Source organism: Syngnathus acus, chromosome 4, assembly GCF_901709675.1.
Source record: "Syngnathus acus chromosome 4, fSynAcu1.2, whole genome shotgun sequence".
Taxonomy (NCBI): domain Eukaryota; kingdom Metazoa; phylum Chordata; class Actinopteri; order Syngnathiformes; family Syngnathidae; genus Syngnathus; species Syngnathus acus.
The window spans coordinates 11,331,004-11,345,752 of record NC_051090.1 but is presented as its reverse complement, the minus strand read 5'-3'; the positions used below and the strand labels follow the sequence as shown (position 1 = coordinate 11,345,752).

At 47.0% G+C, this 14,749-nt stretch overlaps 1 protein-coding gene across 5 annotated transcripts; it reads right to left on the bottom strand.

The window, feature by feature from the left end:
• Positions 1-573: 573 nt before the first annotated feature.
• LOC119121576 (calcium homeostasis endoplasmic reticulum protein) lies at positions 574-14,721 on the bottom strand. 5 transcript variants are annotated; one of them, XM_037249320.1, is made up of 20 exons: positions 14,543-14,721; positions 11,853-12,026; positions 11,661-11,699; positions 10,494-10,675; positions 7,574-7,711; positions 7,350-7,501; positions 7,058-7,169; positions 6,882-6,971; positions 6,445-6,601; positions 5,680-5,840; positions 5,349-5,594; positions 5,074-5,266; positions 4,567-4,823; positions 4,252-4,385; positions 4,083-4,169; positions 3,705-3,878; positions 3,523-3,630; positions 1,251-1,345; positions 973-1,158; positions 574-770 (listed from the first exon to the last, which is right to left on the bottom strand). In XM_037249320.1, the coding sequence occupies exons 1-20, from the start codon at positions 14,565-14,567 to the stop codon at positions 733-735; spliced, it is 2,748 nt and encodes a 915-aa protein (XP_037105215.1). In that variant the 5' UTR covers positions 14,568-14,721; the 3' UTR covers positions 574-732. The 5 variants fall into 5 exon arrangements, with proteins under 5 accessions (XP_037105215.1, XP_037105214.1, XP_037105212.1 ...); XM_037249319.1 differs by lacking the exon at positions 14,543-14,721 and adding an exon at positions 13,827-14,475 and having other exon boundaries at positions 5,349-5,631; positions 5,723-5,840; XM_037249317.1 differs by lacking the exon at positions 14,543-14,721 and adding an exon at positions 13,827-14,469.
• Positions 14,722-14,749: the final 28 nt, after the last annotated feature.

Here is a 14,749-nt window from a genome sequence, read left to right as displayed (position 1 = left end):
CAAGAAAAATGGGACTGTATTGTAGTAGTACAGCTGTGACCAAGTCATCCTCCGAATACTTAGGAATAGTATAGGATAGGAAAGAATACTTAAATTTCCTTCTTTTGTGGATCAATGTGCTAATGTTGCAGTTTTCTCCTTACAAGTAAACATCCTGTAATGTTTGTGGCGCAGTACCTCACACATGGTGAACGGAGCCACAAAAAGCATCAGGTCAAACCTTACCTACCTTGCACATCTCAACAAGGCTGCAATCTCATTTTCTGAGCCTTCTGAGGCTCATTGGCTTGTTGCATTTCAAAGCAACACAACAAGCAAGTGTGCCAACTTGATCCAGTTCGGGTGTCTGGAAAAAGATATCGGATTCCAAAGAAAATATGTTATTCGAAGAGATAAAATTTCTTATTTTGAACAACTGGTTGACATTCACAAGTTGTGCCTTTCCCACTTAACGCCCCATTGTGATTGACAGAGGTATTCACTACTCTCCTGCGGTGCAAAAGAAAACATCATACTTGAGTTGCAAAATACAATAGTCAACATTAGAATGGGGGGGAAAAAAAAGAAGTCAAATTTACGAGTGCAAGCGTACTTTATTTTGTTATCACTTCACAAGTATTAAAAGTAAATGTGGATGTCACTGAAGTTACGAAAAAAATAATCAGGCGGAAAAGAAATAAAAACAGTGACAATAAAAAAACAGTGACGGTGGTGTGGCGTTCTGCGATGACATCATTCTGCGGGAGGAGCCTCCTGAGGATCTCGCATCACTGAGACAAAACAGAACCACAGTTGGACTTTGCATGTTCACACAACTTTTTTGAGTGATGCACTGTTGGGAAAACCCCGTTGTAATGATTCAGGAGGATTCGACTGCGCTCCAAATCGGGCTCATTGCCGACACCTGAATCACTACAAAAGGATTTTTGGAGCTAATGGACGTGCAGTGTGCGTTTGTACGCGCGTGCGTACCTTCCTCGCGCGCCTTCATGCGTGCTACAAAATTGAAGCTCTTGTTTCTGCGATAGTTCTCGTAGGGGTCGTCCAGGGAGACGCCGACGCCCTTGTACTGGTCCCACTTGTCGCGAATATCTCCTCCTTTGATAGGGTCCTGGATGCCCTGCTCCTTGGCGCCCAGACCACCGGAGCCGCTCCAGCCTGAGCCCACGCACACAAACACGCCGGTGTGAAGGGCAGGCTACGCACGGCTGCGGGGACACACACGCGTGGACGATGCATTTGCATCATACCCATCTTCATGAGGAGCTGATGTCCTTTGTTCTCTTCACCCAGGCGAGAGTCCAATGGACCTTTGGAGGGGGCGCCGCTGCCGGATGACGTGGAGCTGCCGCAAATTGTTGTTCAAACGAGAGTCATCGTGCAGGTTTTTTTACAAGCTCTTTTTGTGTTACTAAGTTGGCATGTGATAAAGTTTGTGTGCAATGTAAACAAGTTAACTTTCTCATCTCTCTCCAATGACTAGCAAGATGACATAGTAACACATAATGTTACCAAACACGACTATGCGACTACGAAAAGTTAGTCTCAGTTAGAAAGTGACCCGATTATTGGTTAGGTGCAACCAATTGACTTTATTGCCCAATCACTTCACTGGTTCTTTTATCTCAAACAAAATATTTTAGGTTGCATTACCTGACATGTTTCGGCTTGTACCTCCGCCTTCATCAGAGTGTCACTGGTGTGGTTGTGACGCGTCTTTATCATCTGATGGATGAAGGCGTGGCTCACCTGTCAGATTTGACAGGTGAGTCACGCCCTCTGCTGTCCGTTCACCTCTTCAGAATGCTATTCCAGGTGGTAGAGAGCATGTAGGCTCCCTCGTCCCTGTTGATGGTCCTCGGGCCCCGCTTACTGATCTCAATGGCCTCCCTGATCCAACGCTGATGTTTGTTTTCTTCGGTGCGGATGACTCTGGCCTTTTCCCAGTCCATGATGTGATTTTCTCTTTTGCAGTGGTCGGTAATGGCTGACTTGTAGTGTTCCTGTTCTGCTTGTTGTTTTATTGCTCGTTTGTCTTGTTGCTGTCTCATTCTCACACTCCTTGTGTTCTGTTTTTCTTGTGATGAAGTTCCTCCCTGTCTCCCCGATGTATGATTTATTGCATGATTTGCATGGGATCTCGTATATAGAGTTGCATTTATTTTCCGGGTTGACTCTGTCTTTTGGGTGAACCAGTATCTGACGGAGTGTTGTGTGTGGTTTGATAGGTGTGTTTATGTTGTATTTTTTCATGGCTCTTTTGATGCGTTCCGTAATTCCTCTCACATACGGCAACGTCACCATTCCGCTGGGTTCTTGTTTCCGTGTTTGTTTTTTTCTTTCCCCCTGTGTTTTGTATTTTTTGTTTTTTACCTGTTCTGCACCTTTGGTTATTGCCCATTGTGGATACTGACATTTTTTGAGTGCGTGTTGTATGTGTTTTTCTTACTGTGTTATGTCCTCCGGATCCGTGATTATTGTTGTGCGTTCGTATAGTGTTCTGACTACTGACAGTTTATGTATAGTGGGATGTTCTGATGTCCAGAGGAGGTATTGGTTGGTGTGTGTGGGTTTTCTGTGTACTTTTGTTTTTATGTCTCCGTTGTCTGTGTGGTGTATGTTGATGTCTAGAAAGGCTATGGATCGATCTGTTTCTTCTTCATGAGTGAATTTGATGTTACCGGTGGTGTCTATGGTGTTGAGGTGGTCTGTGAGGTGTTGTGTATGTCCTGTTTTTGTTTTTTCTAGAATGTCATCTACGTAGCATCTCCATAGCGTGGGTTTGTATGTGTCCGGGGCTGTTAAGAGTGCCTTTTGTTCCAAACCCTCCATAAAAAAGTTGCACATGATGGCAGAAAGAGGGTCTCCCATGGGGAATCCCTCTTTTTGCCTAAAATACCTAAAATATTTTGTTTGAGATAAAAGAACCAGTGAAGCGATAACAAGTAAAAACAAAATGAACTTAGTACAACTTTTACTGCCCAATGTTTTGCCATTCAGTGTCTTGAACTTTCCCGATGACTACTGTGCAACCAATTGACTTTACTGCCCAATGTTTTGCCATTCGGTGTCTTGAACTTTCCCGATGACTATGTTAGCATTTCGATTCACTACAATGTAATTATTAGAAAGCGACTACAAAATGTATGATGAGTCAAGTTACGTTGTTATTGTTAAAGTTACTACAGTGTGTTACGAATCAAGTGAGCGATATCAGTTTGGTCCTTCAAAGGTTTGTGACTGAAAGTTGCTCATGAATTGCCTGATCAATGTGTTGGAAACAGCTACAACTACACAACGTGCTACTTTCAAAGATACATTACAGTTTTCTTCTTGTAAAAGTCACCCTCAAATGTGCTACTCCTAATAGATGCTCTTAGAAATAAAGTTAGCAGACAGTGCGTTACAAAATTACTAAGAGTTACTGTGCAATGAGTTAATAAAAAAGATGATCTAATGTGGTAGAAATCAACTTAGTCTTAGCCAATGTGCTAATCAAGTGATGAGTCGGAGTGTACTCACGGTGGTGAGGCGCTGCGTGATTTATGTCGTCTGCGCCTTCTGGTGGGCGAGCGCGAACGCGACCTAGAGTGAGAGCGACTCCGAGATGACCCGGAGCCGCTCCTGGACCTGCGGGCCCCCAACACAGACAGTTGACTCTTAGTAACAAGGACGTAGGGGCGGGGCAGAGCGGGCACTCAAACCTGGAGCGTGAGTAGGATCGCGAACGGCTTCGGGATCGAGAGGAGCGAGACCTGGACCTGGATCTGGACCTAGATCTGGACTTGGACCTCGACTTGGAGGAGCGAGAACTGGACCGTGAGGAAGATCTGCCCTGGCTGCCCGAGCGACTTCTGGAACGACTGCTCATACGAACGCTGAGCATAGACCACAAAACATCAAGTAAATTGTACCTCTTTTCTTTTCTTTTCTTTTCTTGAGGGGGTAGGGGCAAACTAGACAGCAGCAGTGTTTTTGCAGTTTTTTTTAATATTGCCTGTTGCTGTCTTGCCGTTTGGTCTTTTCATAACAGTAGCAGAATTAATTGCGAGACACGAGCTTTACGTAGCCACAGCACGCACCTGTTGCGTTTCTCTTGACCTTTTTTCCTGCGCGCTCTCATCTTGGCCCGGAAGAACTCGTAGAGGCCGTTCTGTTCCCATCCCTCACTGGTGGAGTGCAGAGAACACACCTTTGACTTTGAGTCCAGAACCCTGCGAAGAAGTCGCCTTAGTACGACACGGAGCGTACCTGTTGCGGGGCCGGTCGTGGGAGGGGGGGCTATAGAAGGCTTCTACGGCGGCCAGCAACCGATCGCTGGGGGGCATGGGTGGCGGCAGGCGGATGTCTTTTGGATCGAGAGCTTTATAGTCACAGTCCTCCAGCTGAGAGGAGAACCAAGTCAGTAAAATTTCCCATGGAAATCAAACAGATTTGAACATCAATAGACAAAAACAAGCGGATTTCAGAGTATGCTGGCATGTGCTGGCATAACAACCCTCCATTCCCACTTTATTTTCATGGGAAAATTCCCTATGCGGGTGCGTGAGTTTCTTCTTGACTCACTTTGACTAGCGGCGCCATGAGTCCGGCGGGAAGGTCGAAGTAGGGGACGTTGGGCACCAAGCTGGGGTCATCCTGGACGGGAACCGGGGGCTGCCGGTGGCGCACGTGCGGTGAGTGGCCGTTGAAGCCGTGGGGGGGAGGAGGCGGCCCGTAGTCCGGGTGCTGGGCCCCCCCCCACGGAGGATGGTCACCCCCCATGCCGGAGGGAGGGAGTCTCTGGTTGGAATGGTGGGGAGGGGGCGGCGGGCCTGGCATGTCTGGTGGCACATCAAAGAGACAAATAGGCTCCACATCCAATTGTTTTGTGTGCGTCTTTTCGCTGTCAAATATGGGCGTTGGTGTTTATAGTACAATGCTCAATTCTTCATTGTTTGATGTGTCGAGGGTGGAAATGACAAATTGCTTAGAATTCTTATTGCGAGATACCAAGCTGAATGAGAATGAGAATTGCGAGATACCAAGACGGAAGTTGAAATGTGTTTCAAGTGTGCGGGCATGCCCACTCACCCCTGGGGAAGTCCCCCTGGGAGTAGTCGAAACGGTGGGGCGTGTAGGGCGAGCGCTCGTAGTGGTGTCGCGGCGGGAAGTCGTCTGGCATGAAGCGCGAGGGGAAGCGCCCGAAAGAGTGCGGCGGCGGGGGCTGGTTGAAGGGCGGTGGCTGCTGGTGGGGGGGGAAGGGGCCTCTGAAGTGGGGCGGCCTCTGTCCAGAAACAAAAACCACAAGATGAAGGTCTGTTGTCAATCAAACTTGCAGACGAAAATAGGAAACAAAAAGAGCGTGCCTGCATGCGGGGCGGAAAGGGCGGCTCCCTCTGGCCCCAGGGCAGCTGCTCGGGCTGGTTCCCCCATGGAGGCTGCTGGTCGTACGAATTCCAAGAAGGGGGACCCGGATCGGGGCCGCTCCAGGGTGCCCCTTCCCTGGGCGGAGCCCCGCTCCAGTTGCCCGTCTCCCTCTGCTCGTTCCATATCCCCTCGTGGCTGTTCCAGGGCGGACACGGAGGTGGCGGCTGGTTCGGGTCGAAAGGAGGCTGAAGGGGGGACAAATGCAGTGACGGTGGGGGGTTGCTGGAACAACCACACCCGGTCGATCAGTCCTGGGGTCAGACCTCTTACCGGTTGGTTGGGGTTCCACGGGCCCATGTGCTGGGAGTCGTACCAGGCGGGCTTTGGGGGAAGGTCTGAGGATGCAGCGGGGTTGCCGGTGTCTTGGGGTCTCGCCGGAGCTTCCTCAAAGTCCCCTGGCGGAGGACCCGCCATGGGGGGCTTCACCTCGGCTGCAAAAAACACCATCGTGCCATGGTCACATGGCAGTCAAACGTGTCATGACGTCACCTTTGAAATAACGCCACCACATCATGGCAGCTGTACAACATGTCAAAGAATGGTGTTGCAACACCACAGGTGTCCAGTCTCCCCAGTCCTCGGGGTTTCCCTCATTAAACACACCTGATTCAATTATCAGGCTCCTGCAGAACGTGAGGATGATCTGATCATTTGAATCAGGTGTGTTTAACGAGGGAAACTTGGAAAACATGTAGGAATGCGGCCCCAAGGACTGGAGTTCGACACCCCTGATCTAGGAGGTTGTAATCTGCAATGTTGACATGACAAATGTTAAAAGTGACACCACATATACATGACGCCACACACAACACGTCAACGCGTGGCCTGACATCACTTGATGATCGTATCGTACACAATGTCATGATGTCACACTCACTCAAGGAGAAATTCAACAATGGATCAAGGGTTAAGTCCCTCGTCTGCTTGAGAAGCAATGAGACCGCCGAGTGCGATAAGCCAACTATGCCGTGCCGTCATCATCATCATCAGACGTGCCACAGCAACCACACACGACACAAGCGGCAAATGGCTCACCTGCGGGCGCGGTGGCGGGCTTGTCCGTGTCGGCGGCCGGCTGTTGCTTGAGGCTAGCCACAAACTCTTCGTGCTGGTTCTTGAGAACTTGGACCTGCTGCTGGAAGGCCAACTGGATGGGTTGCACCACGCCGGCGTACTCGGTGATCAGCGAGGCCTGCGGGCGGGACACGCGAGTGGGTTTACGCTCCAGACAAAATCTGTTGCATAGTTTTTTTTTTTTTTAGTTACCTTCATTTACAAGCATTATGCACACACTATATGTCAGCAACAACCACTACATGCACATGAGGGCCAAGTATTGTCACCACCCAAGTAATTGGTAGTACAAAATGAAAAAGGTGAATCCCAGAAGGGGGTAAAAAAAAAAAAAACTATCATCAGAATTCTGAGTAAAGACATCAGAGGTTTCATGGTTCAAGTTTTGCAGTTTTCACCTGGTACTGGCCGAGACCGAGAGCAGGATTCTGCAGTTGCTGAATGGTGTCCTCATCAAAATAGCTGTTTTTCTCCCAAAGCTGCAACAACTGAGGAGGCGTGGAGGACCAGGACGAATACTGAGTCAAAGCGGATCACTTTGACAGCGAGTCCAAAAGAGAACAAGGGCCTTTACCCGTGTGATCTTCTGCTGCTTCTCCTCTTCCACAGCCAGGAAACTGGTGCAGTAGATTGGAACCACAACCTTCTGCAGAGCTGCCAACAAATCCTTCTGCTGCTTGCGCTGACTGCAAAGACAAGGCGCAAGACCGCCGCACATCACAACACGCCATTTGTGCACCCTCGATGACTTTCTGTGCCAGCGTGTCACGTCGTGTGCGGCTCGAGTTGTAGCGCAACGCGGCATTTTGAGACGGCAACTTTGTTGAGCGTGGCTGCGATGACTTTGCCTTCAGCACGTTGCTTACCAGTGATGCAGCACGTCGTTGGTCAGGTAGATGAGGTGTAGGCGGAGCTCAAAATGCGCTCCCTCGGCGGTGATGCGGTTGCGAAGGTGCGACGTCATCAGCTCGCAGTGCTGCGGCGTCTTGGCGTTGTTGAACATCCAGTTCTTTCCCGCCTGGCACACGACGACATTCAGCAAGCGGCCCGGTCAGCACGGCCACGTCGCGCGGAGCTCGCGGCCACTTACTGAAATGGCGTCTTTGGTGCAAGTGTCGATGATGGGCTGCAGCAGGCTGTCCATCTCGGCGACGTCCAGCTGAGTTTCCGCCATCAACTTCTGGATCTGCTGCTCAGCTGCCGTCGTGATGGCCGCGCTCATTTGTTCCTATGTGCACACATTTGTGATACGTGTGTGTACATCAGGGGTTTTGCAAAGCAGGCCAGATTTGGTCAGATGAAAATTTACGGGGGCCGACCATTCGCGCTGACATTCCTCGAACCATTACCATTGTAAATGAACTTATAAACATGTAACTACATCCTTTCCTGTCTGCAGATAGGTTGATATTGCAAATGAGAATCTCTTGACAATTGCACTACCAGAAAGGTTAAAGATTAAAATAATAATAAATTAAATACAAATTAATAATTTTATGAAAGTTGAATGCATTTTTTTATTGGATGTATCAAGTTTATTTTATTATTGTTATTGTTGTATTAATAAGAAGGGTGATATTGGTGTTTGTGACTGCAGTAAACAGGCTAGGTTGCATCAGGTCAGATTTTTTATCCAAATTAAATAATTCTCCATTTTGTCTTTTTTATTTCAACTTCATACGCAACAAATTACTTCCTAATCACAAAAAATAATCCATAGTCTTTTTGTTCTTTGCGATCACTGTGAGTGGACGGCGCGGACGCGTAGTAGTGTGTAGAGTTAGTGCGAAGTAGACAGCTCTCACCAGTAGTCCGTTTTTTTTTTTTGCCTGTGCACGGCAATTGCAGCGTCTCTGATTTTAGCGTCGCCTTAGTCCTTGGTGTGTGGACATTTGAATGAGGTCGTGTCTGTCAGTGATTATCTTGCAAACGGACACTTATGTGCGTGTGAACTAGGAAGGGACGGAGGAGACACGCTCGCAACCGATCATGAGCGGTGGCTCATATGCGTGTTCCCGTTAGGACGAGTTTCATTTCTGAGGCTCGCTCTGGAGCGCGCAGGTCCCCGCGACAGTCCCAGCGAGCCACTTATTATTGATTTTATGACACAATGCCTCAAGCTAGTTTAAATTTAGATCCAGGCCACATTTGGCCCGCGGGCCGGACTTTGGACATGGGTGGTGTACATGGTGCTTTACTTTATGGTTGCCGTTCCAGGAAACAATGAACTCGAGTCACTATTTAGTTGCCAAACTGCTGCTTGTTTGTAAAGACGGTCAAATTGAGTTGACTGCCACCATGGGTTACATTTAATTTTAGTTCATTACTTGCTGGTTTCAATTAATTGGTCGACTAATCGGTCATCAGAATGTTTTTTCCAACAAACGCTGTAAAATACACTGCTCCAAAAAATTAAAGGAACACTTTGAAAACACATCAGATTTCAATGGTGAAATTTTTTTAGGGGGATATCTATACTGATATGGACAGTTTAATGTCTCAGGATCAAAAGGATGCCACATCTTTTGATGGAAATAAAGGTTTTCAGCCTACAGAGGGCTCAGTATACAGACACCCCAAAAATCAAAGTGAAAAAATGATATGGCAGGCTCGTCCTTTTTGCCTAAATTCAATTTCTGCAACTCAAAATTCTTTTCAATATCTTGTGTGGCCCCCACGAGCTTGTATGCATGCTTGACAACGTCGCGGAATGCTCCTAATGAGACGACGGATGGTGTCTTGTGAGATGTCCTCCCAGATCTGTCTAAGGGCATCAGTGAGCTCCTGTAAAGTCTGAGGAGCAACCTGGCGGCGTATGATGGACCGAAACATTATGTCCCAGAGGTGTTCTATCGGGTTTAGATCAGGTGATCGTGAGGGCCATTCAATTGTGTCAATTCCTTCATCCTCCAGATACTGTCTGCATACTCTTGCCACAACAGGAACCCAGGCCCTACTGCACCAGCGTAGGGTCTGACCATGGGTGCAAGGATTTCATCCCGATACCTAATGGCAGTCAGACTGCCGTTCTCTAGCCTGTAGAGGTCTGTTCGTCCCTCGATGGAAATACCTCCCCAGACCATCACTGACCCACCACCAAACCGGTCATGCTGAATGATGTTGCAGGCAGCATAGCGCTCTCCTTGGCTTCTCCAGACCCTTTCACGTCTATTACAGGTGCTCAGGGTAAACCTGCTCTCATCTGTGAAAAGCACAGGGCGCCAGTGGCGGACTTGCCAATTCTGGTGTTCTATGGCAAATGCCAATCGAGCTCCAAGGTGCTGAGCAATGAGCACAGGAAACACTACAGGACGTCGTGCCCTGAGGCCACCCTCGTGAAGTCTGTTTCTGACTGTTTGGGCAGAGACATTCACACCAGTAGCCTGCTGGAGGTCATTCTGTAGGGCTCGGGCAGTGCTCAACCTGTTCCTCCTAGCACAAAGCAGCAGATATCGGTCCTGCTGATGGAATGAGGACCGTCTACGGCCCTGTCCAGCTCTCCTAGAGTAACTGCCTGTCTCCTGGAATCTCCTCCATGCTCTGGAGATTGTACTGGGAGACACATCAAATCTTCTTGCAACAGCACGCATGGCTGTGCCATCCTGGAGGAGTTGGACAATCTGCGCAACTTCAGGAGGGTTAAGAAATCGCCTCATGCTCCCAGTTGTGATAATGACTCTAGCTAAAGCCAACACTTGTGGAAAAACAGTTAAAAAAGATCAAGAGGGAGGAACTTGAAATGGCCTCCACCTGCAAAATCAGTCCTGTTTTGGGGACCATCTCGTTGTTGCCCCTCTAGTGCACCTGTTGTTAATTCCATCAACACCAATGCAGCTGAAACTGATTAACAACCCCCTCTGCCACGTACCTGACCAAACCTTATCAGAAAAGTCTAATTGAATTCATGCCATACCCTGATAAAAAAACTGTTCCTTTAATTTTTTTGAGCAGTGTAAGTATGGCACCATAGACCTGGAGAGCAATAAATGGGGGCTTTGCAAGGTGCAAACCTGTCTGAGCGTGTGCAGGTGTTGCTCCTGATGCTGCAGGTTCCACAAACTCTGCTGGATGAGGTCATCCATGGCAGGCGTGGCGGCGGGGGTGGAAGAGGAGGTGGAGGACGGCGGCGTCATCATAGCCACTGGCGGCGGCGGGATGTCCAGCACGTCCAAGGCGCCCGGGTTGTAGAGCTCTGCGCAGACAGGAGGGACAAGCAAGTTGAGCACGTGCGTTCACTCAAAATGGTGGCTTGGAGACGACCGCATGCATCCAACGCCTGCGGCTGCGCTCAACAAATCTCAACTCCGCCTTCATCAAATTCAACACGGAATCACTTTCAAAGAATATTTCTGGTATCCCATGATATGCCGGGGGCCATAAATGAGTCTTTTTGACTTTTTAAAGCCCAGAACACCTGGGGGCGGGTAGGTCAAATTCAAAAGTAAACGTACAAGCCCTCCTCCTGCTGGTTTCGTTGTTGATTTACAATCAACTTCAACTGGGACTGACAAGCAACTTGAAGCAAGCACACTTTGGCCTTTTAGAGACGTCTGCAAACAGGCGCAAAGGAAGAACACCTTGAAACTTATGGCAACATTTTCAAAAGTATGTGGGAGGGGGAAACGGCCTATTTCATTTAAGATTAAAGATTAAAAAGATTAAAGTCCCAATGATCGTCACACACACACCTGGGTGTGGTGAAATTTGTCCTCTGCATTTAACCCATCCCCGTGTGATTTTAATCCATCCCCTGGGGGAGAGGGGAGCAGTGAGCAGCAGCGGTGCCGCGCTCGGGAATCAGTTGGTGATCTAACCCCCCAATTCCAACCCTTAATGCTGAGTGCCAAGCAGGGAGGCAATGGGTCCCATTTTTATAGTCTTTGGTATGACCCGGCCGGGGTTTGAACCCACAACCTTCCAGTCTCAGGGCGGACACTCTACCACTAGGCCACTGAGCTGGTTTATGTTTATCTCTGATGTACCCAAATCGTACTTGTACCAACAAAGTTCACTTGTGATGTCCCCTTTGCAACAGACAGGACAGGAAAAAATACATAAATAAAAATCATGCCACGAGGACAAAAGAAGCAACTGAAAACAAACCAAAGAGGTGCCAAGCACATGTAAAAAGCTGAAACTCCGAATGGATCTGGCAAGCTTTGCCTCCAAATAAATACCTTCAGATTTATATTCCTCCCCATCGCGGGTAGAAGGATCTAAGTGGAGAAGAAGCACATTTTAATGCAAACCCGCACGCCAACAAACATGGACACACAAGTGAGCGAAGGTGGCCGACGTCTCCGGGCGGGCGCCCTACGTGAGCAAAATGTGCGTTCGGGACTGACGACGAGCGTGGCGGAGGTACGTACGCTGTTGCTGCGCCAGAGACAGCTTGCACTTGTAGTAGCTAAAGTAGTCGCCGCCGAACAGGAAGGAGAACTTGGGGTTGTCCTTCTGCTTGTCCATAGTCATCTTCTCAAACTCAGGACCATTCCGGGCTACAAACTGGGCCAGCTTGTCGATCACGTTGCGTAGCTCTTGATCTGCAACAAAACAAACATATTGATATTTTTGAAAACTTTGAAAATAGCACAGATACTCTACGAATTGCATGTGAATGCTGAAGAGCTGGATACAAATGCTGAGAATTAATTAGAAAGGAAGAAATACAGTACCGTAATTTTCGGACGTTTTTTTCATAGTTTGGGTGGGGGGGTGGGGGCGATTTATACTGAGGAGCGACTTAAATGTGAATTTTTTCAAAGATTAAAAAAAAAAAAAAAAGTGAAACGGCGATAAACAAACCGCGAAGTAGCAAGGATTACTGTAATTTGAATTTCAAGTGACGTCAGCAGCGCGGCGGTTGTTTACAAAAAGGACAAAGATTGATCACGGGATGGCGAAGGGCCCCACGTACTACCGGCATCATTAGCGGCTTTGTTTGTAAGTGACACGGAGGATGAAGAGTTTGAAGGATTTAAGGATTTGGAGTGACACATAAGGTTTGAAAAACTATTATGGCTTTTACGCACGCCCAGTCCTACTCTACGGAGCTCTCTTTCACCTCCGTGGATGGAAGTCGGGGGCCGGCGCTCGGCCGGGTGGCTGTCCGGGGACGGTGGATGGGGCTCGGTCATGGCTTTTACGCACGCCCGGTCCTACTCTACGGAGCTCTCTTCCACCTCCGTGGCTGGAAGTCCATGCCGCCACACGCCTGGAAGTTTGTTTTGTTAAATAAAGAGCCGTTTACCAAACCCACGTCTTTCCTTGTACTTTGTTAACGTTACAAATTATTTATATACTAGATCTGTGGAATAACGACGAGGCTGACGTCAGGGCGCACGCGCGGCGTTGTTGACAAAGGACGAGGAATTTGATCGATGGATTTAATGATTTAGAGTGACACAGATGGTTTGATAATATTATTGCTTATATAATAGTTATTTGATATCTAATTTCTATAGCGTTATATGGGCCTGTGGAATATTTTGAAGTGCAAGCACCGTCAGCGGCGCGCACCCATTGTTGACAAAGGACGATCGATGGATTTAATGAATTGGAGTGACACAGATTGTTTTATAAACGTGTTATTTATGTAATAGTTTTTTGAATAACTCTGAATGTTACGTCAGGCCCGTTTTCAGCTCTTCGTTTGTGTTTATGTCATGTTAGCATACCTATCGTTTAGCCTGTTGTTGCTCGTTCATGTCTGTTCTTGGTGTTGGATTTTGTCGAATAAATTTCCCCCAAAATGCGACTTATACTCCGGAGCGACCTATATATGTTTTTTTTCACGTTATTGTGCATTTTATGGCTAATGCGACCTATGTTCCGGAGCAACTTTAAGTCCGAAAAATATGGTAATCCCTCGTTCATCGCGGATAATTGGTTCCAAGACCACCTGCAATATGTGAAAATCCGCAAAGTAGTGTCACCTTTTTTTAAACATACATACATTGTTTGTGTATCAATAAGTGTATGTTGAACCATATAAGTGCATATGTTATCATTACAACATTAAATAATAGTTTCAAACATGTAGATACTATATTAATACATACTATAAATCACATACAGAAAACAATGTATAAATAATATAAATATGATACATGTGTGTGTGTAATATGTACTATATGTAGCTAATGTATACATACTGTAAATATGTTTTTAGAACTCTTATTATTATAACAACTTTTTATAACAAGGTACAAATGTACATACTGTAAATGTTTTTAGAACTATTTTATTATTATAATTTTTATAACAAGGTACAATACTGTAAATATGTTTTTAGAACTCTTATTATTATAACTTTTTTTATGAAAAGGTACAAGTGTACGTACTGCAATTGTGTGCCTTCTGCTGGCGTGTGGGCAACTTTCGTGCCATAATTCCTCAATTTAGAAGGCGATGTAGCGAGGGATTACTGTTAGACTTGGAAATTTATCAAGAAATGGAAGATTGCAATATATGTTACAAGCTTTAGTTTAAAAGAGATTGGTTTGGTGGAACAATTTTATTGTTTCTACGCACCGCTGGTTGTTAGTAGTATTATATGCACATTTACAAAGCCGGGGAGACTGCGCTCTCATTCTGAAAGTTTATGGTCATACTAGTTTGTAAGGTGTCAGATGAGGTCGTCAATATTAACAGATGGATTAAGTAATCTGCCCACTGGTCTTCAAACGAGTTCTAAATCTTAAGCAGTTTCATAAACAGTACGTGCAGCATGAGTAAATGACAACACCGATTCCAATTCAAAATTGCAATCGTTCTGGTGAAGACCTTCCAGACTGCTTGTATGATTTGTAACAAAATAATAAATGCAAATAATTTCCGAAAGTACTCTAAGTATATGCACACATCGAATATTAAACTCTTTATTCGAATGCACAACTGCAGCCCACTTGAGATCAAATTGTGATGAGTGGGGCAAACCTGAAAACCACGTTAGCTGAAAAGCTAAACAGAGCGTCCCGGGAAGCTAGCGCAGATAGCTTACCAGCTAGCCAACAACTCAATCGCGCACGCTAAAGACAACCGCAGCGCAGTTCCTCACCTTCGGGGGGGGTGGGGGTCTCCATGATAACGCTCGCTTATCAGATTTTTTTTAATGCAATTGCGGAATATAGCCCAAAATGTCGGCGAGATAGCCCTGCTAACTCATTTAGCGCTGAGAACGTTTGACAAAAACAGCCGCATTTTCGCTCACAGGCGTGCGGCGGAAGTGAAGAACAGAAGGGTCGAATATCCCTACAGCGCCACC

What these genes read in the sequence shown, in the direction of transcription:
- LOC119121576 (XM_037249317.1), bottom strand. Translation starts at nt 13,872, where the DNA reads ATGGCACGAAAGTTGCCCACACGCCAGCAGAAGGCACACAATTGCA. An exon ending in GCCCGCCACCGCGCCCGCAG is followed by an intron (nt 5,841 to 6,444) that starts GTGAGCCATTTG and finishes TGTTTTTTGCAG; the next exon opens with CCGAGGTGAAGCCCCCCATG. An exon ending in CGTGGAACCCCAACCAACCG is followed by an intron (nt 5,595 to 5,679) that starts GTAAGAGGTCTG and finishes TCCCCCCTTCAG; the next exon opens with CCTCCTTTCGACCCGAACCA.